Source organism: Chroicocephalus ridibundus, chromosome 1 (assembly GCF_963924245.1).
Source record: "Chroicocephalus ridibundus chromosome 1, bChrRid1.1, whole genome shotgun sequence".
Lineage (NCBI taxonomy): Eukaryota > Metazoa > Chordata > Aves > Charadriiformes > Laridae > Chroicocephalus > Chroicocephalus ridibundus.
In genome coordinates this window covers 118,497,404-118,522,925 of record NC_086284.1, presented here as the reverse complement: position 1 = coordinate 118,522,925, position 25,522 = coordinate 118,497,404, and the positions used below count along the sequence as shown (strand labels likewise).

The 25,522-nt window shown below is 50.5% G+C and overlaps 2 protein-coding genes and 2 non-coding genes across 8 annotated transcripts in view; 1 reads left to right on the top strand and 3 right to left on the bottom strand.

Moving 5' to 3' along the window:
• Positions 1-3,687, bottom strand: part of MPZL1 (myelin protein zero like 1) — a 40,781-nt gene extending 37,094 nt beyond the window's left edge. For all 4 annotated transcript variants that reach the window (XR_010072871.1, XM_063348676.1, XM_063348656.1 and 1 more), the window contains exon 1: positions 3,532-3,687. Coding sequence is in view for 3 of the 4 variants with exons in the window: in XM_063348676.1 (XP_063204746.1) it covers positions 3,532-3,649 (118 nt within the window). In the remaining variant the exon portion in view is untranslated. The remainder of the gene's footprint in view (positions 1-3,531) is intronic.
• Positions 3,688-11,294: 7,607 nt separating this feature from the next.
• TRNAP-AGG (transfer RNA proline (anticodon AGG)) lies at positions 11,295-11,366 on the top strand. Its single transcript has one exon. It is a non-coding gene; the product is annotated as a tRNA-Pro (tRNA).
• A 438-nt stretch (positions 11,367-11,804) lies between these two features.
• On the bottom strand, positions 11,805-11,876 carry TRNAP-CGG (transfer RNA proline (anticodon CGG)). The gene has a single exon. It is a non-coding gene; the product is annotated as a tRNA-Pro (tRNA).
• Positions 11,877-14,220: 2,344 nt separating this feature from the next.
• Positions 14,221-25,522, bottom strand: part of RCSD1 (RCSD domain containing 1) — a 34,375-nt gene continuing 23,073 nt past the window's right edge. Inside the window, exons 2-7 of one of the 2 annotated variants that reach the window (XM_063348575.1) lie at positions 23,042-23,149; positions 20,421-20,510; positions 18,995-19,066; positions 17,509-17,712; positions 16,342-17,002; positions 14,221-15,496 (exon numbers count right to left, since the gene is read on the bottom strand). In XM_063348575.1, the coding sequence (XP_063204645.1) occupies positions 16,355-17,002; positions 17,509-17,712; positions 18,995-19,066; positions 20,421-20,510; positions 23,042-23,149 (1,122 nt within the window). In that variant the 3' untranslated portion in view covers positions 14,221-15,496; positions 16,342-16,354. The remainder of the gene's footprint in view (positions 15,497-16,341; positions 17,003-17,508; positions 17,713-18,994; positions 19,067-20,420; positions 20,511-23,041; positions 23,150-25,522) is intronic. The other variant, XM_063348581.1, reaches the window with a different exon arrangement.

Here is a 25,522-nt window from a genome sequence, read left to right as displayed (position 1 = left end):
ACCGCCCTCATGTTAAACACTGACACAGTATCACTTTAAGTGATATCTGCATGACTTACAAATTCAGGATTGCAAAATAATCCATTTTCTTGATACTCTTGACTAGTTGTTCAAGGCTCACACACCCATACAAGAGATTACACCTAGATTAACTCTTATGCCACAAATGTCCACAGGACCACAAGCAGTACATTTGACAATGATCCTTCATTCTTACAAGTAAATAAAGCAATCAGGTTTTCTGATGTCTAAGTGTAAACAAGCAAGATGAACTTCTAATGCACACGCAGGTGCACACAAAAAAATAAGCTTAAAACCCATTATCTGCACTTAGCTGTGAAGCAACAGTTACCTGCTTGGCTTGGCAAAGCAGACAGTGATGTTAAACCAGGCCAGTACAACACAGCCCCCCAAGTAATATTTCTGTCTCGCTGCAGGTAATTGGCCACAGGCAACAGGTCTGCCATGGTGCATATGAAGAGGCAGAAGAAGAGCCACGCGCCACGGTAGCTAAGCGATGCAGCACATTACCCAGCCACACATCACATCCAAGCAACTGAGAAGCAACAGCCCGCTGAAAATGCGACTTCTGCCCTCACCCTTTTGTTGCTTGGCAGTTTTAGATTTCTGAAACTCTCACTAGATGAAAATCCAGCATGAGGAAAGGGGAACAGCAAGAGGGGCCTTGAAAAACAGCAGGAATGAGAACGACACAAGCAAGCCAAAAGGCAGAGTATTTATTACACAGGACTCCTTTCAACCCCAAACTCTAGAGAAGGTCACCTTTTCCCTACCAATCACCAAGCTACTTTGCACATGCAAAAGAGCTGAAGAGTGTGCACACTGGTCACTTATTCCCATGCAAAGATGTAAACCTTTGTCCTGGTTTGAGATAGAACAAAACCAATTTGCTCTTCACTGATTTTATTTTTCAGTTAAGGCTCTTCTAACTGACTTCTCTCGGAAATTAACAGCGTATTCTTCAGACAGTGTCTGCTTCTAGCAATGATAATGTCTGACATCTATAGTTAATACCAAGGAATGGTATGCAGAGAGGCTCTTGCTTATACTTATTGCTATAACAATCAAGGTCAGCTAACTTTGTCTTGTGCCACATAGGAGGGTCGGAAGTGGACGAGCATAGAGGGGTCACACCTGCGGGGAGAAGCAGACAGGACAGGTGACCCAAAATTGAACAACAAGGTATTCCATCCCATCTGCATAATGCTCAGTATAAAGCTGAGGGATCAAAGGGGTCAGCTCTTCTTCTTCAATGACCAGCATCCGAGGAGGACTCTCTCTGTTGTCTGCCTTTGATCACAATCTGTGCGTTCCTGAATCCAGCTCCTGTCCATCACCGAGCCCAGTCTAGGACTTACCCAGTACCTGTCTGTGACATGTCATCCTGGGAGCTCAATACTGGTTTTGTATATATTTCATTATTTTCTTATTAATATTCTTATCTTTTTATTGTTAATATTTCATTATAGCTGTTCTAGGCTTTTTCAACTCACAAGTCTTTCTCTCCCTTATTTTCTCTCCCTGCTCCTTTTCGGGAAGGGAGAGGGGTTAATAGAGAACATCTGTTGTTCGCTTAGTGGACAGCCCAGCCTACACCTTGACAACCTTGTGCCAACTCCACACATGGACAAAAATAAGAGTGCCTTTTCAAAGCAGACAGGGGAATTAAGGATGCACAGTATAAGCACAGAGAGGAGTAACTTCTGATTTGGGGTTAAAAAAATATCAGCAGTTGCAGGGATGGGAACAGAAACACAGTCCAACACAGGTAAGACAGTGATTTTAACACCCATTTATTCCTTTAAATTGCAATCTCACTTTCCAGGTAGTCTCCACCCCAGGGAGGGTCTCTTCCGAAAGAGCATCCTGTAGCTTTGCTTGGTTTTAAGATACTATATATGGTTACATACCTCAGACTTTGTAGAACGATCTACTACTCCTAGCTACCCATAGCATTACTGTAGTTGTGCCTTTTGTTGTGGTCAGGGGAAATATGCACCCTTTCTTCTCCTGTCTCCATACTTATTTTCAAAGAACTTAGTTTTACTGTAAGCTATGCATATGTCATATCTACCTACTTAATTCTAAATATCAAGGTTGTCTCTACAGATAAACAGCAAGCCTTAGCAATCTCTGGTTGTGTTTACTGCAAAATGCAGTAATGTTAAACAAATCCAAACAACAGTGCTATTTGGAAATAAGAAGTTTTAAGTTTCTTACCACTTGGCACAGTTCCTTATTAAACCTCTTTCCAGATGGACTTAATAGTTTTACACAGTTTTCCAGACGGATGACCTGAGAAGGCATCAAGCTTCTTGAATGATTCCTATGAACTTACTTTGCAAAGTTTTACCCACTAAGCAAGTTTTGCTGACCAAAAATATTTTCAGGTGACATACCACCATTGTGCACCCCTAGTATCTACACACACTAAGATACCTTGGGAAACGTGTGTGATCTTTCCATTTCAGAATGGTAGGTTAAACATAGAACTCTTTGCCCCGTAAGACGGTAAGCCACAGTGAAGTTAAGCATTATCCTTGCCATTTCCACCGCCCCACAGCCTTGTGCTTATTCTCCATCCATACGAGCCATAAGCACTTCGTTTTGGCTGATGTAATTACCCCTCCGCCCAAATAGTTCACCACTGACCAAATCAAAGGTGTTTTCTAAGTCATTTACCGCAACTCCAGCGTCCCCATTTGCCGGCCACCTCCACGCCGCGCGCTCTGCCTCTCCTCCACAGAGATGACTCGCGTCCTCTGACTCGACAACCGACCCGAGTGCCGTGGTTTGGACACCAGGAAACCAGGACAACGAGGAAAAAACGGGCAAGCGCTGCTGCCACGGGGCCGCTGCTGCCACGGGGCCGCCGCCGCCACGCATCACGCCCGTGGCACCGCCAGGCCCCAGCCCCGCCGGCGAGGGAGGCGCATGCCCCCCCTCCCCTTCCCCCAGGGACAGGGCTCCTCGTCCCCCGCCAACCCGGTGTCCCGCGTGGGCCAAGCCCTCCGCCGGCTCCCGGGCAGGGGAGCGAGCAGGCTCAAACGGCCACGCGGGAAACGCACCCACGCCGCCGGCCCGAGCCGCGCCGACTGAGGCGGAGGGGCCGGTTTTGAACGGGGTGGGCGACGAACAGCAAAGCCGGACCCTGCCCGCCAAATCGCCCTCCGTTCCGGTCACCCGGCGACGACGATCGGCAACGGCGTTTTAAAGGGACGAATCGTCTGGCTCCCCGGGAGCCCTCACCCCGCCGAGCAGGGCGAGATAGAGGCCGGGGAAGGGCCCCCGAGGGCCCGGCGGCGCCTCCACCTGCCGGGCCAGGCCCTCTCTCCCGACCGCGGACCAGCGCCGGGCCGGGCCCGACCCAGCCCCCCGCCGCCGTCGCGCCTCGGGTCGGCTCGGGCAACTCCCCCCGCCGCATCACGATCCGCCCGGGCTACGAGTGCAGCCCCACGGGGGAAGTGGCGGCCGGCCGGCCCTCACTCACTCACTCACTCACTCACTCACCGGTGGTCAGCGCGGCGACAGCCAGCAGCCACGCCGAGCAGGGGATCCCCACCGCTGGGCGCCCCGCGGTGCCTCCGGCGACTGCCATCTTCCTGCCGCCACCTCCTCTCGCCCCCATTGTCCGCCCCCGGCCGCGGGCCCGCCCCCCGGGGCCCCGCAGCCCCTTTCCCTCGCCGGGATAGGGTCCCGCCGCTGTCACTCGCACACACCTCCTGCGTCCCCCTCGCCCCCGCCCCGGCCCTGCCCCGCTCCTGCCCGACGATTGGTCAAAGGAGCGATCCGTCAAGTCCGGATGCCCTATCCGAGCAGGGAACGCACTGGCCCGCCCCCCGAGCCGGGCACGTAACTAGCTTCCCCCCTACCGCACAGCGGGTGCGCTGCTGAGGGTGTGGCGGCGCTGCCGCCGGAACCGCCCCCGGCTCGATGAAGTCCGAGGACCCGGGCACAGGAACGCGGCGGCACCATCACCCCCCCACCCTCCTCTTCCCCAGCACCCCCAGCCGTGGCGGCGGGGAAGAAGCCTGGACGCGCCGGGTCTCGCTGCTGACAAACGCCTCGGCCCCTGCAGGCGGCAGGATGGGCGCGTGCCGCCGCGGTGCGCACGGCCGCAGCCTGCCCGCGCTCCGCTGGGACGCGGCGAGGGAGCCCGCGGCAGCTAAGTGCCCTCGCCTCCGGCTCTGGTGCCGCCCGGGTTCACCACCTGTGTGGAAAGATCACCCGAGTGCCTGCGCAGGCGGGCTGGCCGTCTGCCCGCTGTACGCCGGGGAACACTGACGGCAACTGACAGTCACGCAAACGGAGCTACGCGTTTGTCAGTCCAGACCTACACAGGGGCTGTGGGGCTGTTGCGGCCTGCGAGGAGCACAGCACAACTTGGCCGCACTCGCTGCAGGCACGGAGGAGGGTGGGCTCCCCCCGCCTCCACCAAGATCCTTCGTGTTCTCCCCTGTTACCTCGGTGAGCCTGTTCTGGCCTGTGTTGCCTGTAAGCACAGGCTCCCACAGAAGCTCCTGCCATGCCGACTGTGTAACACCCTTTGGCTTCTGCCCGAAAATAGCTGCATGGAGTTCCCCTGGCTCACTAGCTGGCCTCCCTGCTGTTATGGACCCCCTGAGACCACGCTCTCACCCTTCGTCCTTCATCTCTGTGTTTTACCCCTTCTCTTTTGGGAACCTCTCTGCGTATGTTTCTTCTTTTGCTAAGGCATGTATCTTACAGAAGTTTCCCAAGCTTAGTTCTATCACACGGCTGTTGCTGCATCCAGAGGCCTTTGTTCCTGCCCGGTGCTCTGTGGATGCTGGTCCTCTCCCAGATGCACGTGCCACCGCAGTTTCTCTGGCCACCTAATCATGCCCGCAGAAGAAAGATGCCACAGGAAAGCCCTGCTGCCACGGTGAGGAAGGCCATGACAAAGCAAGCCCCTGCAAAAATACAGATTTATTTTTTTCCCCAGCTGTGATGCAGACGTCAGGTTCACAGCTCTTGTGGGATTTGAAAATGTAAGGGCGTATGCACTCATTGCTCACACCCCAGGGGGAGGCTCTGGAGCAGGTTCCTCAGCCAACCGTTGTACACCTGCTCTAGAAACCCAGGCTACCAGAAATCCAGGGCAGCAACTGGGAATAAAGATGAACGTGGGCGACTCATTGTATCACAGGGAATTACCACCTTGTTTAGTTGCCACCTCATTCAGCCCCTCTGACTTCCCTTGCGGGTGAGTCTTTAGCCAACTCATCGATATCCCCACTTTCCAAACAGAGCAGAAACTGATACGCAGTGACAGGCCTCCCATCCCGAGCCCTGTTGCCTCAGCACTCCCTCAGAGCTCTTCCTTTCCACGGAAACTCCACCCGTGCTCACAGCTCTCCTCAGTGACTGGAAGTGTTCTACCAACATGGAAGCACATCGATACCCAGCATTCACTATTTACCTTCAGGCCCTTCAGTACTGCACATTTTAAAAACACATTTAATCCCCTGAACAGGCCAAGCTTTGTCTTTCTACACATTTTTTCAAGTTAGACATCCTAAATTTTTTTTAAAAATATACTCTTTTTCTTATCTCAAATTTACTATCTTCATAGAGCTCAAACATTCTCTTTTCATGCACTAATAAAGCTTGATTCGGCCACACGTGCCCCTTGCCAGAGGATTCCTACGATCTCCTCCTTCCCTAACAGAAATGAGGTAACGTTGTCACAGGTACAGCCCTAGGAGTGTCCCGTTCGCTGTGCACTGCTACGGCTGTTCAATACAGGGAACATCTGGTCTACTTACTGTAGAACAGTTTTTTTCCAGATAGTAATGATCAAATTATTGTCTTCTGCTATTTCCAGAAGAGGAAGCAAGGTGCTGGAGCAAGCCTAATTTGTCCTGAGGAACACATACCGCATTGGTACATGGTGACATGTTGCTATTAAGGTTATGACAAAAAGAACTGGGAACATTTCTCAGAGCAAGCTGTTAGATGCAGAGCCTACAAGCTGTACTACACAATTCCTTAACTCATCTCACCATATAACTCCCTGACAGGGCTTTAAACTAGATCTGAAGAGGGGCAGGGATGGTACTGGGCTTGCTGGTGCAGTGCCAGGGCGTAGTTGCTCAGCACTTGTGGGGGAGTGTGCCAGTATTTCTGAGAGCCAGAAGGCACACCACATCTCAAGGGTAAAAACTACACACAGGACGCCCTCTCCGAAATGCTTATACACCAATGCACGCAGCATGGGGAATAAACTGCCGGTCTGTGTGCGGTCGCAGGGCCACGATCTCATTGCAGTTACTGAGACGTGGTGGGACAGCTCACATGACTGGAATGCTGTCATGGATGGCTATGTCCTTTTCAGGAAAGACAGGCCAGCAAGGCGTGTGAGAGAGCAACTGGAATGCATTGAGCTCCCACTTGGGGCGGATGAAGAGAGGGTTGAGAGCTTATGGGTAAGGATTAAGGGGCAGGCAAATACGAGGGACACTGTTGTGGGTGTTTATTACAGGCCACCTGATCAGGATGGGGAAGCTGATGAGGCTTTCCACAGACAGCTGAAGGTAGCCTCAAAATCGCAGGCCTTGGTTCTCATGGGGGACTTCAATCACCCTGATACCTGCTGGGAAGACCACACAGCCAGGCATGCACAGTCCAGGAGGCTCCTCCAGTGCATTGATGATAACTTCTTGACACAGGTGGTGCAAGAGCCAACAAGGAGAGGGGCACTCCTGGACCTAGTACTGACGAACACAGAGAGACTGGTGGAGGACATCAAGGTAGGGGGCACCCTACGTTGTAGTCATGGATCATGGGTACTACGCACGAAACAACAAGAAGTAAAATTACAACCTTGGATTTCAGGAGGGCTAACTTTGACCTCTTCAAGAAACTGCTTGGAGAGATCCCGTGGGCTACGGCCCTGGAAGGCAAAGGGGCTCAAGAGAGCTGGTTGGTATTCAAAGACAACTTCCTCCAAGCTCAGGATCGGTGCATCCCTAAGAGCAAGAAATCGGCCAAGGGATGCAGGAGACCTGCATGGTTGAGCAAGGAGCTTCTGAAAAAGCTCAAGTGGAAGAAGGAAGTTTATAATAAGTGGAAGAAAGGACTGACTCCTTGGGAGGATTACAAGAATGCCGCCAAAGCATGCAGGGATGAAACGAGGAAAGCCAAGGCCGCCTTGGAATTAAACCTGGCAAGGGATGTCAAGCTCAACAGGAAGGGCTTCTACAAATATATTGGAGGCAAAAGGAAGACCAGAGAAGTTGTGGGCCCACTGGTGAATGAGACAGGAGCCATGGTGATGGAGGGTGTGGAGAAGGCGGAGATACTGAATGCCTTCTTTGCTTCGGTCTTTACTGCTCGGCCCAGCCCTCAGGAGTCCCGGGCTTTGGGGAAAGTAACAGGGAAAGAGGACGACTTCCCCTGGGTTGAGGAGGATTGAGTGAGGGATCAATTAAGTCCATTAGATATTCACAAGTCCATGGGCCCCGATGGGATGCACCCGAGAGTGCTAAGGGAGCTGGTGGAAGTCATTGCTGGGCCGCTCTCCATCATCTTTGAAAGGTCCTGGAGAACAGGTGAGGTGTCTGAGGACTGGAGGAAAGCCAATGTCACTCCAGTCTTCAAAAAAGGCAAGAAGGAGGAGTTGGGGAACTACAGGCCGGTCAGCCTCACCTCCATCCCTGGAAAGATGATGGAACAGCTCGTTCTGGGCGTCATCTCAAGGCATGTGGAGGAAAAGAAAGCTATCAGAAGTACTCAACATGGATTCACCAAGGGGAAATCATGTCTGACTAATCTGACAGCCTTCTATGATGGCATGACTGGATGGATAGATGAGGGGAGGGCGGTAGATGTGGTCTACCTTGACTTAAGCAAGGCATTCGACACGGTCTCCCACGGCATCCTCATAGGGAAGCTTAGGAAGTGTGGGCTTGATGAATGCACAGTAAGGTGGATAGATAACTGGTTGAAAGACAGAGCTCAGAGGGTCGCAATTAGGGGCATAGAGTCTAGTTGGAGGTCGGTGACGAGTGGTGTTCCCCAGGGGTCAGTACGGGGCCCAGTCCTCTTCAATATATTCATCAATGACCTGGACGAGGGGATAGAGTCCACCCTCAGCAAGTTTGCCGATGACACAAAGCTGGGGGGGTGGCTGACACACCGGAAGGCTGTGCCACCATACAGAGAGACCTGGACAGGTTGGACATTTGGGCAGAGAGGAGCCTTGTGAAATTCAACAAGGGCAAGTGTAGGGTGCTGCACCTGGGGAGGAATAACCCCATGCACCAGTACAGGTTGGGGGCTGACCTGCTGGAGAGCAGCTCTGTGGAAAGAGACCTGGGAGTCCTGGTGGACAACAGGATGACCATGAGCCAGCAATGTGCCCTTGTGGCCAAGAAGGCCAATGGCATCCTGGGGTGCTTCAAGAAGAATGTGGCCAGCAGGTCGAGGGAGGTCATCCTCCCCCTCTACTCTGCCTTGATGAGGCCGCACCTGGAGTACTGTGTCCAGTTCTGGGCTGCCTGGTTCAAGAGGGACAGGGAACTGCTGGAGAGGGTGCAGCAAAAGGCTACCAAGATGATTAGGGGACTGGAACACCTCTCTTATGAAGAAAGGCTGAGGGATTTGGGTCTCTTCAGTCTGGAAAAAAGACGACTGAGGGGGCACCTTATCAACACTTATAAATACTTAAAGGGTGGGTGTCAGGAGGATGAGGACAGGCTCTTCTCAGTGGTGCCCAGCAACAGGACAAGAGGTAATGGGCACAAACTTGAGCATAGGAAGTTCCACCTAAACATGAGGAGGAACTTCTTTCCTTTGAGGGTGGCAGAGCACTGGCACAGGCTGCCCAGAGAGGTGGTGGAGTCTCCTTCTCTGGAGACATTCAAAACCTGCCTGGACGTGTTCCTGTGCAAACTGCTCTAAGGTGACCCTGCTCTGGCAGGGGGGTTGGACTAGAGGATCTCCAGAGGTCCCTTCCAACCCTATGATTCTATGATAAGCTAACACAATTAAAGGTGTAGTTGCTGCTGTCCTTTTTCCCTCTAGCTATGCGACTCTACTCTCTGTCTACTGATAATACTGGTATTTATCAAATTTGTTAGTAATTCAGCTCATTTAGCTGGCAACAAACTTTTTTGTTTCCTCTCTGTATATGGAGAGGTGGGGAGTCACTTTTCTTCTTGCTGAGCCCATTCCCCGTAAGGTCAGACAAGCATCAGTGACAGAGCAGGACCGCCCAGAGAGTGGGGCAGGAGAGACCACAGCAGCCTCTGGGCAGGCTGCTGTCAAGTTGCCTAACTGGTTTCTGAGCTTTGCAGTAAAATCAGCATTCATTCCCACAAGAGAAGGAAAAACGCTTATCACAAAAGGAAGATCTAAAAAAGTGTGTGTCACCGGGGAGGAGGTTAAATACCTTTTTTATGGTCACTGTTTATATTAGAAATTCAGACCTTTGTCACCCTACTATTTTGGAGAGCTCTCAAGTAGCTTGCCAGAGAGAGCAAGCAGGATTACGATGGCAGATCAAATCTTACAGAAGGAAGAAGCAATATATATTCAGAAGAAGCTTCAGAAGAAGCAAATATATTCAGACTGATTTTACATTTTTAATGGTTTTGGTTGTTTGCTATTTAGCCTGCATGTCCATACCTCCTTGAGGAATTGTGCAGTAGACACTGTTTAGTGTGCAGAGATATGCATTTCTGCAAAAAATACCCCACCCAACACACTCATTTTGGAATAGTAAGAGAACAGGAGAAAGAAAAAACAGGCTCTACTTGTAAAAGAAAATATTGTGCATTCATTACAACATTACTTTTTCCTCTGCAAGTTGGAGAAATTATGACTGGCAGATACATTTATGTTTGCTCTGGTTAAATAGAAATGCAGCAGTTCTTTCAAAACTCAGAGCGGGCAGCGGCACAGTAATTGTATATGGTACTTGAAGAGTTTGATAATTATTTTACTGTAATTTGATTAAGAAGAATGCCTTGGATCACCCACTATGCAAGGATAAGTGTTCTGAGGAACCCCTACAATGGAAAAAAATGTTAATGATGAGCTATTCCACTGCTGAATTGATGCTAAGGAACAGCTTGAGCCACAGGTATTCTTGATAATTTTGATATATAAAAAAGCCCATAAAATTAAAGCAATTATTCTTGCTGTCTCTCCCTCCTACCTTCTCCCCCGTTTCTTGGAATACAGGCAAAATTAGTTTAGTGACTGTTACTGTATGGAGACAAGAACCAAGATAGCATTGACCTCTACTCTGACCAGCATCAGTGCTTGTTGCAAGAGGACTCTGGTATTTAAACAGGTGTGCATAAAATTGTCACCTGTAAAGTAGGAAAGTAACGTCACCGCTGCTTGGCTGTGGTACAGTTTTAAATTATGGAAATGAACCATGCACTTCCCTTCTTTTGGTTGGGGTTTGTGGTTTGATTGCTGCAGTTAATGGCTAGACATACATTAAGCAGATTTTGCACACAAGTGTAGATAGGGTTGCCACAGCGATTGGAAGAAACCTGGAGAGCAACAGCACACAGTAACAGTGCATGTGCCTCATTAGTAATATGCAGCACTGCAAAAAAAGAGGACAGGCTGCGCACCTGAGATTTGCTGGAGCTGTCCCAACAAGGCCACCGCAGAAGGACCATCCCTGTAAGCCCTGACCACTCCTTGGTGGGCTTCTGGCTGCCCCAGCGAGGACGCGGCACCTGCGGGGCAGGCGTTAAGGCATCTGTGAGCGCTGGCTGCCCGGCTGGCACACCTACCCCGCGCCGGCGCCCCCTGCCCGGGCAGGCACAGGCTAAGGTAAAACACAGGGGTCGCGGCCTCCCAGGCTGAGGCAGGGGGGAAACTTCGGCCTCCGTTGCCTCCGGGCTGCTGCGGGGAGTCGGATGACAGGCTGGCACCAAGCCGGCAAACACTTGGCTGTCACGAAGCCTGTTTACCACCTCTCTCGCGTTTATGTAACGCTGTTTTCTGGGACCTTCTCACCCGTCTCCATTGCGAGCTCGTAGGCATGGCGGCAGCAGAAGGGAGCCTTCAAGCGAGCCTGGCGGGCCCTCCCTCCGCCTACCTGCAGCCTAATTCTGCTGCGGCTGGCGGCGCAGCTCCAGGCCCGCGTCGCCTCCCCCGGCGGACGGCCCGACGGCTGAGGCGAGGGCCGCCAACGACTATTAACGGTCACCAACGGCCGCCAGTCGAGACTAGCCGCAAGGCAGCGTTCGCGCCTTCCTGTAGAAAGGAGAAAAACTTCTTTACATGGCGGCTCGTTGGTCTAGGGGTATGATTCTCGCTTAGGGTGCGAGAGGTCCCGGGTTCAAATCCCGGACGAGCCCGTGTTTTTTTTTTTCCTCTTCCCCCGCTTCCCGCCCCAGCGCCGGGGGCCGGAGCGGGTCCCTCCGCTGCGCTCTTCGGGCAGGCAAGCGCCGGCGGCCGCACACAGCGAAGGGGCACGGACAAGGACTTACAGAGAGACGACGCGATACCGTTTTAATGCAAAGAATAAGTTTAATAACTCACAGGGAAGAGCGGTTCCTCCTCTTTCTCTTTCGCCCCGCACAGGGCGCGTCCTCCCCCTCCCCCAGACCCCACGCCGGTTCTGCCTCCGCCGCTACGGATGTGGTGCTGAAGCACGGCGGAGCCCGCCGCTCTTCCCAGCACCTTCCCCTAAGCCCACTCTCCCGCCAACGAGCAGGCCCGAGGCAACAAAAACGCTCGGGGGAAAACCGCGGTGGTGCAAAAACGGGAGGCGCTACTACTCCCCCCTTCCCAGCGGGCTCGTCCGGGATTTGAACCCGGGACCTCTCGCACCCGAAGCGAGAATCATACCCCTAGACCAACGAGCCGCTCTCTTTTGCCTCTTCCCCGGCTCTGCACTTCACTCACTTGCCGCCTCCTCCCCTCCAACACCACTCACCCTCCCGCGCCCAGCGCTGCCGTGGGTCTCCCCTTCTCCCTCCCCGCCGCTCCTCTGATTCCCAATGGTTCTGCCCGACGCTTCGGGAGATTTCTCTCCCTCACTGCGAACGCTGCTGTGTTTTCCCCTTCCCCTTCCCCCCCCGCCAGGGTAACCCGTGGCATCGCCCTTCCCCCGACCCTACGGCTCCGCTTGGTAGAGACGATTCCGAGTCCCCGGGGGGGGTTGGGTGAGGGAGAGGGCGGCGGCCCCCGCGGCGCCCCCCCGCGCGGATACCGCTACCGCGCCGTTCCGAGGGGGCAGGAACACCCGTCCGCCCCGTGGCTTCGCGCTCGCGGCAGGCGCGCGTGGCGGGCAGGCACGGCCAGCGGGGCTCGAAGCCGGGCGAGCTCATTCTCGGCGGAGGGGAAGGGGGGGGAATGGGACATGCCCCCTCCCCCCCGAACGGCTATGGTTTATCCCGGCCTGCGCTTTGCCCAGCCGTTGGGCGCGGCTCCCCCCCGGGGTGTGAGGGCGGGCGGCGGCGTGTGCCGGTCCCCTCAGTGGGGCGGCTGGACCGACCGGCCGACAGACAGACAGGGCTTTCCACACCCCGCACCCTCCTGACCTGTGGGGTCGTGGGTGTGGGGTACACACGTATATACGTACGCGCGCGTGTACGAATCCACTCATGGCAGCCCCTCAGGCGGGTGAGATGAGGGCCTGTGGGGTGGCCCGGCCTGTGGGCCTGTTCTGAGGCAGCTGGTGGTTCCCTTCCAGCAAGCGGCCACCGGAGTGGCAGTTGGGGGCCCACTGGAGGCTGGGGGGGAAATGGCTTAACAAAGAGCCTTGGGCTTCCCGTAAAAGTTCAGCAGCGTTGGGCGTGTGTAATTTGGGTGTTGGGGCCAGAGGAGCCAGCAGCGTTCCCATTGATTTCTGAACCCACTCCACCCTGCTTCCTTGGCTCCCACTGCATCCCTCGTGCTATATCCTGCTAATGCCTGCTGTCACCCTCAAGCTTCCCCCTCATATTTCCACATCTCTGTACCAGCCCCTTGCATCCCAGATCTTTAAAAAAAAACCCTATTCTTCCCATTAGTTGTTGCTCTCAGTCCTTACCCATCCAACGCTTTCTTGTAGCTCGTGCTACAGCTTAAAGACAGTACAATCAAAAAATAACCATAAAACAACAGGACCCCAGCGAAACACAACTGCCACAGTCTCCTTGCTCTTGTGCTGCATTCCTTTCTCCACTTTATTCTTGGTCTGTTTTCCATCCTTCCCCCCCTACCCCCCAATTTAAAGGTGTTCTGGCTTGTAAGGTTTGTGCTTTTATTATTTTTTTTTAGTCTTTTAGGCACCATCCACACCAGAGGAATTGCATAAGTTACATCAGATTTTTCTTGCTGAGGGCATTTTCCTGTTCAACCATCAGTGTCCTTCCACCTGACATACACATGCCAGCCTCAGCAATTTGACAGATATGTATATGTTTGAATAGGTGCCCCACCCCATACACCAAGCCAAGCTGTGGTCTACACTTCAGTCAAAACTTGTAAACTCTGTACACCTTGTGGATACAAGACCACACTGCCCAAAGCCGTCCTGGTTGGGGCAGGGATACACGCTCATAGGCTTTCTCTGCTTTTGCAGTGTCATGATGCTAATGCTGGCCAAGGAGTCTTTTCTAAAATTGCTCTCACTTGATCTGCAGATGGGGCAAGGTTTATGCGCTGCCTGAGTGAGCATCGGCCCAAGAGGGATGCGTGTGTGGATGCCTTCAGCTGAGAAACAGGTGTCTTTTTTCCTGCAACTTGTAAAGCCATCAAGGAGGAAGATGGTGATGCAACTTCTGGCACAGAAAGTCTCTAAACTGTTGATTGCCAAAAGCTGGGAAATCTCACGGGAAGGATCACTCTGTGTCACCTTGTTTTTTTTATGCTTCCCGTGAACAAGGATGCTGTTGGAGAAATGGCACTAGGCTAGACGGCTTTGCTTACTTCTGCTCCTAGATACCTGATACCTGCAGGGCTGGGGCAGGGACTGTGGCAGTCTCCAGTGTCACTGCTTGCCCCAAAGAACACCTTCCTTTGTGGATTAAGCACATTGATTATTGCTGTTCCCCAAAAGTAAAAAATGCCACAAATTAAATTAAAATTGAATGTTAAGCTATTCCGATGGCAGCGGAAATCCCACCCCTCTGCCTGCTGCTGCCAGTTCTCTCCATCCTTCCTCAGGCTCCTTCATCTCCCCAGAAGGAAACACACGGATTTTGGGTTGGTTTTATTCCACCGTTTATTTCTTCTGTTTCTCCCTCGGATTGCCATTCCCTTGCTCGGGACACACATACTCATTCTCTAAACAGGCGCACGTGTATCTATATATACAGTAAGGCACAATCACTCACATCCAGATGGGACACTCTGCTGAGAGAAGAAACAGGGTACAGCAAATGATTGCAGCCTGCCCTGGAATACAAGCTCTAACAAACAGTTTCAAAGGGATTCAAAGGCAACAATGCTCCTCAACATGGCTCAAAAGGATGTGGGGGTCGTGTTTGCCAACAAGCCCATGCTACGGAGGAGGGGCAACGCCGCTGGCTCTCAGCAAGTGACACCTCAGTGCTCTTCTTTGACCTACATACAATTAATGAGCTGTTTCCTGTAAGCCAGGATGCTTTCTATCACGGGTGGCACTCGGTAGCCACACACTGGAAGTTGCAAAAGAGAATCAAAAGATCGGATAGGTTCTGGAAGTGAGAAAGACTGATGGACAGGCAGCCCTTCTAAGTTTGGACTGGAGCCCAAAGCTGGATAAGGAAACTTGCCCTGTTGACCTACGCAGCACATCTTTTCTGGGCATCGAATCTGTTGGTTGTTACTTTCCACCAGCACTAAAAACATCCCAAAGTTGAAGCACACAGAAAAATCACCTAGCACAGATGGCTGTTTCACGGATCAGGCAGCTTGACCCTGACTTCAAAGGGATTTTATGCTTTATGAACAATGTCCTAAGAGTTTTCCCTGTGTTCAGGGTTCACATTGTCTGCCATACAGCATATATGGAGAAAACATACTTTTTCCTACTGTTAAAACATTATTTACTAAAATTTGAAAGCCCAAAATATTTCAAAAGAAGCTACCAAAAAGGCAACATACATGTATGTATGTAACTGATGAACTTCATCTAAGACCAATGCAGGGGAGAAGAAAAAGACATTTTGGGGCAGGATGAAGGAACATAGGGACCAGAAGTGGTGGTGGCTGTTGACTCCAGGACGGCACCTATCAGGTCGCTCAGTCCTCAAATATCACCGAGGAACATCAACCAACACCTCAGTTTTGAACTCCGAAGCAATTGTAAGCCAGTGTCTTGTTCCGACTGTCCCAAAATACGTTGGGCCAAAGCAGAGAGCCAGCGAGCAGCCACTCAGCTCCGGGATGAGTCTGGACCTTGGTGGGTATCTGTATTCTGCTCCTCTCCTGCCACTGAAGGTTTTCCAGTAGCTTCCACCTTGATTGGGTTAGATGGCTCTTATTCACGTTAGGTCTCCTGTGCCCTGATTGGGTCCTTTTGAGAGGGGAAAAGTAAGGAAATTATGAACAATAATCATGAGTCTAAGTAAATACAGTGCTGGGGTGTCTGTGACCTGGGGGTACTTTGGTAATTTCTGTGCTCGGAGGCAAAGGTGAGCTGCAGAGCACCATCTTGCTTCCTTCAGGTGCTCCTTGCCAAACCCAGGAGGCATTTGAGGAGGGGAGGTTGGTTGAAGTGGAATGAGATATTTCCTCAGGCATCTGTGGCCACATTATCAGTGGTTGGAGAATATGTAAGAAGCTACGTGGAACAAGCCCTGCTTTAGCCAGTGGAAGTCCTCTTTTATTTCAAGTGGCGGAGGCCTGCATTTGCATGCTTCCAGGGCTGATCATGAAACTGGTATGTGTGCAACACTATTTTTTCTGGCAAAGCTACCAAGCCAAACACATATATAGAGATAATATATGTATGTACACATGTATATATACAATGTGTGCACACATATACATATAAATATGTATATGTAAGGAGGCATATTGAGATAGTATATACATGAGTACTGCTGGGGAAACGTTCTTTTTATTGTAAGTACTTTAAAATTGCTTTCAAAACAGCAATTGAGCAGGGTGCCTGGTGAGCAGAGCTTATCTGTTTTACTGAATCCAGAATTGGCTTTGCTTCTTCTCCATCCTCTCTCTCTCTGTGACACCACCCAGGAGGACTGGTTATTTCAAATACCTTTGCAGATCTGAGATTTGATACTCTTGAGGTGTGGGGAGCAACAGAAATGTTGGTGTGTTCTGTCATAGTAGCCATTTTCATTAGTAAGCAAAACCCTCTGGTAATTTAGGAGCCATCATCACGCTGACCCATCTTACCTGTGCGCCACAGTTATGCTGTGCCCTGGTCCTGCGTGGCTGATGTTGAAGCCTCACTGGCAGTCTCTAAGCCCACTGTGTCCTGCAGCAGTTCAGGTGCCAGTGGCGTTTCTTCAGTGTCTGACGTTCTCTGTGCATCTGTGCTCTCACTGGTCTCCTTCGCTTCAGTTTCAGCTTCAGTTTTAACTTCTTCCCTCTCCTTGTCCCCCTTTTCCTGTTCACAGGCGGTGCCTTGCTGCTCTTCTCCCTGGGGACTCTCGCACACCTTCTCCTCCTTGTCTCCAGAGGGAGGCTGGGGAGAGTTTTCCTCCCCTGGGGCACCATGACAAACATCCTCTTCCTTGGTATCCCCTCTGTTACTCTTGCAAGGAGTCATTTCCTCTGCCTGTTTTTCCCCTTTTTCTTCATCTTCTGATCTGCTGGATCCTTTCCTTGATGGGGGCTTCTCATCAGACCCCGTCTGTTTCTTTTGCTCTTTGCTCCCTGTTTCTGCCTCCCCTGTCTTGTCCTTGGGCCCAAACACCTCATCCCCGTCTTCCTTGGCACCATTTTCTGGAGAGGTGATGTTGACCCCTAAATCTTCCCCATCTCCATACTCAGACAGAGATCTTCGGAACCTCCTAGAAGGAGGCCTGCGCTTTATTGATCCCCGCGTCCGCACCTTGGAGACAGGAAAAGCAGACAGTGAAGTAGTCAAGAGAGCAGTACTGGAAAGCAGGAAAGCACAACAGACGAAAATGTCGTGGGAAACTTGATTGCTATGCTGGTGGCATCACTCTTTCTGCTCTGCTGCGGAAAGGTAGGGAGACAAGGGCTCCTACCCATGATAGACTACTTTAGAGGACAAGGAAATTCCTAGTATATGCCTCATTCTGTAAAGGTGGAGCTCACTGTCTCAATTTAAAATGTAACTCCTTGTCCAAGTTAGATCCTAACCCGAGGATGCTGTATTCTTTGGGTGACTTTGGATGTCTCAGCCTTTTCTACTTTTTTTTTTCTGCTTTTGGCAGTTTGATGGTTGAGGAAGGAGTCTGCACTCCAACTGGGGATAGTGAATGCAGGTTACAGCTCCCCATCTAAGTGCTGTGCACTCTGCGGGACACCTGGTAAGCCACTGTGCTCAAGCCTTATCCTGTTGTGATGGAGAAATTCTAGCACATACCCTACCTTGTTATAGAATTGCAGCTGAGTGCCTTCTGGGGGTTGATCAAAGCTGACCGGCGTCTCGTTCGCTTCACTGGGCTGGGACTGAATCCCGGGGCTGCTGGGCGTTGAGGGAGGGGTGCTGAACGGAGAAACCAGGGCTTTCAGACCAGGGCTTTTGGGAGATGCTCCCGGCAGCAGAGCAGCTGGAGCAAAAGCCAGATTGGCCTGCAAAGAGAAATCCCCGTCACGGGCGTGCAGTGACACCGGCATGTACTACATGCGGTAACCACACGGAGGAACTCTTGGTCTTGCCACGGGAGCTGCCACATCTCTCAGCTGTCACAACCCACATACCTTCTGGTTATGGGTCTCTCCTGGTGACACTGTCAACAAACAAGTCCGGGCAGAGAAGTTACAACTGGACATTTGCCCTTCTCCAGCAGCTGGATCTCAGGACACGTCCTTTTGTCATCCCGAGGCCTTTGGGATTTTCCAGTGACCCAGCCAAACCAGCACAGTCTACAGTGTCTGAGCTGGGAGAAAGTTGAGATTTAAACCATCCCTGTGTGTGCCTGAGCAGACCTTGCTGTTTCAAGCTTGTCTGCAGGTCTTCTGAATGATCCGCACAGTCGTGAGGAGCAAGAAGACCATGGGAAGAAGCAAGTTTGTGATTAACTGTGGCAAAATACGTCCTGCTGGCCTGTCACTAGGAAGCTCTTGTAGGCAAATGTCCTTGTGTGCATTAAGAGGGACAGTGCTATGAATAGGCTTACGTTGTGTCAGGGCAGCCAGGAGGCATTGAGTTCTGGAGTCGCACGTGCCGCCAGGAGAGGCAGCTGGCAGCAGCAGGGCACTATGTCTATGGGTTATCAAGTGCTGAGATGCCCTCAGCGGCATGAATCAGGGGCCGCGGCAAGATACAAAAAGGGCAAGAAGCACTGGGTGTGTTTGTGCATAACTGGGGGAATCGAGGCGCAGGGGGGTGCCAGAGCCCGGAGCACACTCCCCACTGGCAGGACTGTAGCTGCCTGACGTCAAGGCCAGCTCCCCGATAGGGTGCAGGTGACTCAGTTTGATTTAGACTGCTGCAAAGAAAGAGCTGGAAGAAGTCTCAGCCAGGGTTTCCCTCAATTTCTCTCATGACCTGCATTTAAACTCAGGTTTCTGCCCCTGCTCCCTACCTGAGCTGTGCTGCTGCCGTGCTTATGCCCAGCCACATACCCCGCAGATCCTAATGATCTTGACCTATGCACTGACCTGCCTGCGGGCGTGACTGAGGATCACTGGATTGTTTCTGACACTGGCTACTGTTACTAGACCTGCTCTGCCTTCCTTCTTTACGTATTGTGCGACTGGGTCCTCACTGGTGAGGCCACTGCCCTGCTTAACTAGCTGTCACCCTTGGTTCTTGGATCCTCCTCCCCTGTTCTGCAAGGGAAGTAGCCATGACAAATGCCAAACAGTTTTAATTTGCTGGGGTAGATACGTGGGCTCCTCCAAGACCTACCTGCAGCTTTTCAATCATGGGGGAGCTTTTCACCTTGACCTTAGGAATGGGGCAAGCATTTGGAGACCGCTTCTGCAAAACAAAATGAAACATGAAAAGGTCACAGTAAAGTAGGTGAAAAAGAGGAAATGCAATGAAGGCAGAAAACTTGGAAGAGAGAAGCAGAAAGTGATAGTAGGGGAGCAAGTGAAGCCTCAAATAGTGTCTTCACACAAAAGTTTGCTTTCTTCTTTCCTGACCCTGATGCCCTTTTGCTGTCTAGCCATCCTAGGGCTATATGTATATGTATCCATCCTCTGGGAGAAATGGTGATAGTCTGCTTTCTGGCTGAAGTGTCTGAGTTAGGTGATGTGTAATGGCTCTGCTGCTACATGGCGTTCGCTAAGGTATCTAACCTATGACACAGTTTCCCCTGGTATTATTTCAGGACCAGACAGATTAAAATTCTACCTCTTAAAGGGTACAAGCCTTAATGTTGGTAAACATTGTGAACTTTTTGTGACGGAAAAGACTCTCTGCCACCACTTGGCTAACAGAGTTAAAGGGTATCCAATTAGTACGGGCAGGAAAGGCCTAAACGACCAGAAAGGTAGAGCTATGAAAGGCTGAAAACAGTTTGAGAAAATGATAGCATTGCTTTGAGAAATGGCATGTTGCTTTTTTCAGGTCCAAAGGAAAAGGAAGGAATCCAAGATTTTAAAGCTTATGCTCCTTTGGCATGGAGGCAGCCAAAGCCTATAGCTGTGAGAAATGAAGGACAAAGAACCAGCCCCTTGTTAAAGGCAGGTAACAATGTGAAATTTGGTGGGTAGACTTCATATCCTGAAATACAGAAGGACAGAACTGACCAGAAAGGGCCTGAGCATAAACTTCAGCAAGTAGCAGCCAGCTTACTGGAACCTGCTCATTCAAGGGTGCTATATGGAGGACACCTCAAGAAAATATTCTCTGGGTATTGCTGACAAAACCCCTCTTCACTCTGGATTAATTATTCCCTCTTTCTGAAGAAGGAAAAATCTGCAAGAGCAGAACTATTATGCCACTATACTCAAACTTCCAGAGTTCCTCTGCAGGCAACAAACAGCACGGATGCTTCCTGTGCTAAGTGCTGTTCAACTCTAGTAAATGCCAGCAATTCCTGCTTTAAAATGCTTGAAAGGTGCTAACTGGGTGGATTTTTCTGTGCTCTAATGGTAAAAATAAAAGCACTAGAAATGGGACTTGTGTCCATGCTACAGGAGTGGGAAACAGCGTGGAGCTGACTCTGAGTCAGTACGTACGTGTGAGCAGGGGAAGGTCTGATGCTGCATGATTGATATCTTTTGCTGCATGGCCAGACCTCTCTGCTACCTCCAAGTTCATGTCTCAGGAGAGAACAGGTTGCAGAGAGGAGAGACCTTGTCCCCCCTGTTAAATTGATACTCACTTGCTCATCATTGTCATTTGTCTCAGATTTGTGGGAATACAATGGAAGGGAGCATGGTGGTTTCCTCCGAGTTGGCTTATGTGGTGGTACCTAAGAGAAGAAAACAACCAACTCAGCAGCAGGGAAATCAGGTTTTTTAAAAAAAGGAAGTGAAATTCAAGCACCAAACGGCATGCTCTGTAAGTGACCTGCTTGGATGGGCAGGGCTCAGCTTGTCTAAAGGAGTCAAGGCAGCACAAGCTATTAGTATATGGGAACGTGGCCGATGCATGCCAGGTGTGCTTGTAGCATCTCGACCGTAATCCCAGAGTAGTCTATATCTCTTTCCACAGCATAAACCACAACATTTCATGCTTTGTGCAAAGGACACTTTTCTAAGCTGTGGAGGGTGGAGAAGCCTTTCCAGAAGCTTCATCTTCAAAGCATCCTGCTGGAAACCAGCTTACACTGTTATTGTTCTCTTTCCTGTCTTATTAGCAGGATTTCCTTTTAATGAGTCTCAGCTGCCTACCTGGTTCACGATTTTCCTATTTCGCATCTGATATATTTTAGAGGCAAGAAGGGGAATTCTGACTTTTTCAACATGCCCTACAGCCCCTTTTGTTTCTTTCTAATGAAGAAGAGCAGCTCGCAGAGGCAAGTCTTCATCTGTAACCTTTAATTTGATTAAGAAATAGATTCTCCAGGGGAGAAGGAACAAGGGAATTTAACAGCAGGGACATTGGTTCATTCTGAATGTCCTCGGGCTCTCAGAAGTACCAGAGCGCTCACTAGGAAGGACGAGACGCATAGCTCAGCACCTATGGAGTTGCTCCTTCATAACAATTGCTCTGGTCTTGAAGCCAAGCAGTCTTTGTTTTTATGCCAGGTTTGTAGTCTCCTGCCAAGCTGTTAACACACTTTTCATGTGTTAACAGACAAAATACTTGGATAATATTGTGGATCTTGGATAGTATCCACAATATAATATTTGGCTAATTTTGTTACCTTCTAATAGGCAGGCATGTGAAAAGTTGGATTATGGAGTTTTTGCCCTCTGTAGAGTTGGCTGTCTTGGAGGACCTGTAGACTTGATGTCACTTAACTTCTGGTGGTGCTGCACCCAGCCATGGTAATGCTGCGTCTCTAAGCAGCCAAGGGCAGCCCTGCCCTTATCCTTATGTCACACTAGGAAGCAATAATATCATGTCTTATTGAAACCCCACCATCTTGCAACCATGAAATGCTCCGCTGTGCCACAGTGAATGTATCAGAGGTTCCCTGATTCCCCTTTGCTGGCATGTGTCAAGCAAGGGTTAAAGACCATACACTCAGCCGTTAATCTGAAGCCATCTTGAGAAAGCCGATGGGGAAGTGTCAGATGGCTTGGAGAGAAAAGACAGGAAACTTTGTCCTCCTGTGTCTCTGGAGAAAGTGAGTTTCCCCCCACTGTGAGGCCCCTCCGCGCTGCCTTGGCTTGGGAGCCACAGAGGTCTGCAGATAACACAAGAGAGGTCTGGGAACTTGCTGCCTTCTTAAGGGTGAGGGACTTAGCGCAATTAAATCCCATACCTTAAAAAGAGGAAATTACTGTAATGGGACAGATGGAGTCACGTGCTAGTGACTAGATGGAAAAAGAAAGTAAAAAAGTGCTTGGGAAGAGATAGGCTATTCCCATCCTGGGGCCTGGCTAACCTCTGGGAGTGTTAACCTCTGATAGATGGTGGCATGCCAGCCCTGCAGGACTGAGGTCACCATCGCATCCAGCCAAAGACAGGAGGGGTGACAGGGAGGATCCCCTTAGGCCCAGTCTGGGACACGCTGAAATCAGCTGAGCAGCAGAAGTAAGCAGTTCAATTTTAAAGGGGCACCCACTGACTGAAGAGTGCCACCAGTAAACATTTATGCTTCTGAAAAAGTGCATAATGATACAGTTGGCTCTCCTAACATGCCAACATCCATCCATAAACACTCTGACTTTCCTTTCTTCCTGAGATGTATTCTAGTGTTTTGCTTTATCAGGTGAAAGACAGCTTGTGAGGTAATGCTCGGCATATTGGGCTTTCAATAAAATAACGTTTCAGCATGATAGAGGTAGGCACAGAGTCTGAAATGTCATTGGGAAGAGGTAATGAGGGTAAGTAAAGAGACAGCTTTCTCTCTCAGACCTGTACAGAAGGAATTACCTGGAGGAAACCTCCTTTTGTGAACAAGGTGTTAGTGACCTGCCAGTGGCTTCTACACTGCATAATCTGTCATTTGCTTTCTTTTTCCATGGCTCAGTATTAGCTATTTCATTATTCATTGTTGCCCTCTGCGCACAAAAGCCAGCCTAGATAGTATGTGCATTGCTGTCTGTTACTGTTAAGTGTATATGTGTGTACCCTATCAAGCTTTACAGTGTCTCAGTTACAGTGTCTAGTTGTCCTGAGGTATGCCTCTACCAAAATGCTCGTCCACGAGTCGGCCATGCATGGAAGATACTGTCATAGCTTGCATTGCACTAGGAGACAAATCCTTTGTGAAGATTCAAAACCTAGGTGGATTCATGCTCGGATCACTGATGCTCTAACTTCCACAGGCAGAGGCACGTGCCTCATTTCCCACTCGCTTACCTGCTTGGTGGCTGCAGAGCTCCTTACCTCTTTTCCAGTGATATTGGCTGCTTGCTCTTTGAATTTCCCTGCTAGCTGAGCCACTGAGGGTGATGCTGACTTGTCCACCTCTGAGTTGGTCTCTGATGGCCTGTTCTGACAAGTTGGGAACAACAAGTTATGAGCAAAGGTTGGGAAAAGCAAGCAGGCTAGAGAGAAGGCTGCGTATGTGTTATAAAGTTCAAGAGTAAGCAAGGACTTAAAGCAGAGTTTCTCACATCTGGCATCAATCATCCAGTCTGAGAGCAAGAGGCCTGGGAAGACAGGACCTAGCAGCATTTTCAAATATCCCAGAAAACCGGTAATTCATGCAGAGCCTTTCAGCTCTAGCTGAAGAGCCTACACGTAGTATTTTTCACTGGAAGCAAGCTAAGTATTTCAAGCCAAGTGTCTGTTGCCCATCTTTTCCTCACAGTGAGCAGATGGAGCAGGGCAGTAAAGGACGTTCCCATACACCTTCTCAGCCCTCCCATCCCTTTTTTACTGCCCTGGTCACCGGTGCCTTTCCTTTTCCAGTGTTTCTGCTGTGAGAAGCCATTCCATGTCCTCGCAGCAAGCCAGCATCTGCTTGGGGATGTCCCTGTGCTGTTCTGCTTTTTTGGCAGTGAAATACTCAGGCGGGTGGGGGAGAGGGAGGAAATACCAGGGCTGAGAGAAGCTTCCCCTCCCCTGGGTCAACAACAGGCTGAGAAGCAGGAGGCTTGTTGGAGACTGCATGGTGCGGCTCTTCCCACAGCACACAGCCCTGGTGTCATCCCACATTTACCTTATTTTCTTTGCTATGTGTGTATCAAGGAATATGAGTAGAAAGCCTTGAAATCAAAGTTGATGAAAGGAAACCTTTGTTCTTCATCTCTGTATCTGATGCCAGGGAAAACTGAACGAGAGGAACTGCGAACTAACCAACAATCTTTGTTTTATTAGGGGTGGAGACCTCAAAAAACCAAATCGGGCTATGAACCATCATCAAGGAACCTCATACCTCCACTCCCTGTACCACCATCATGAACCCATGACCAGCACCAGACATCTCACCCCTTTGCCTCAATACTCTTCCGCTTCTCAGTCAGAAAGTTTGCCCAAAGGCTATTGCTAGAGGAATACATTTCTGTTTCTCCAAAGGCTCCAGCACAGCCCTTCCTTCTCCCCTTACACCACTCTGTCTGGGAGGGACCTGCTGTCTTGTTAGCGCAACCGCTCCTTCAACATCACTGGAGGTGAAAGGCCGTCAAAACACCAATCTGGCCCACATATGGACCAGTTTCTTTGGGTCACCACACTACAGGGGCTGGAGAAATAGCTGTGGAAATTTGAAATCATATTAAAGAAGGAATTTCTTTAGACTCCTAGTTTCTAACTTAAAAGCAAATTGAGGAGGTTACATTAAGGATCATCTCATCATCCGCAGCTTGGAGCACTCACCAGCCTGAAATAACTGCTAGGGAGCAGCATGGCTAAGGCCTGTTTGCATTGTGGAAAAGGGCCTTTGCCTTTCTCAGAAAGCTGTAAATAAATGCTCCCGATAAATGCCGTCTTTTTTCTCCTAGGCCCACAAGCCCCAGTAGATGTCTGTCATTCTCTCTTTCCAGGATCCTGACTACATCTCCCCCGTTACACTTCCTGTGAACTTCGTACCAGCTTTCCTGCATCCAGCCACAAAAACCATATCAAGCTCTATCCTCTCAGTGAACTTCTAGTACCTTCCCCCCATCTTTTCAGCCTTCATTAGTGTAATTACAGGCAGGGGAAGTGGCAGATAAGGGGAACGGAAGAAATAGTGAGGAAAGCAGATCAGCAGGGTGACCTGCTGCACACGAAAAATGATGGCTGGGGCAAAGTGGGGAGGGAGAGCAGTTCACAGCTGCAGACTGGCGCCCTGCCGTGAAGGGAGGGCAGGCTGGAAAGAGAAGGGAGCAAAGAATGAACCTGGGGAAGGCGGGATGGATTGGGAGGCTTGGCTCAGCATAGAAGCTCCCAGGATACCTGGGCATGGCTGAACCTGAACTGGGGACTCAGTTGAGGCTGAGAAGCTGCAGGTGCTCAGTGTCTGTGGTGGAAGGGTTGCCTCCCTCATAGTCCCTCTTTCTCCAAGAGCTTCTTTCATAGCCCTTCGCCTTTACCCAGAAAAGACACTGCACTTCCTCTTGGCCTTTTTGACCTCTCATTTTGGGGTGGTTGTGTTTTTTTCTTTTTTTTTTCTCTTTTTTTTTTTTTTGAGTTACAGTCTGAAAACACAGCTCCCTTTCTTTGGATTTGATCAAAGCTGTGAGGCTGGAATGATTCCACGCGTTTCTTGTTTTGCTCGTAGCAGGCATTGATTGCAATGTGTCTCTCGCCGGCGTGAAGCTCGCCAGCCGGGGCGCAGGAAGCAGTGAACATGCCATTCTAAGATTAGCACAAGTAGCCCACGGGCTGTGTCCTCCCAAAACTGCCAGCTGCAGACTCTCCGATTACGCTACGTGTTTTGCA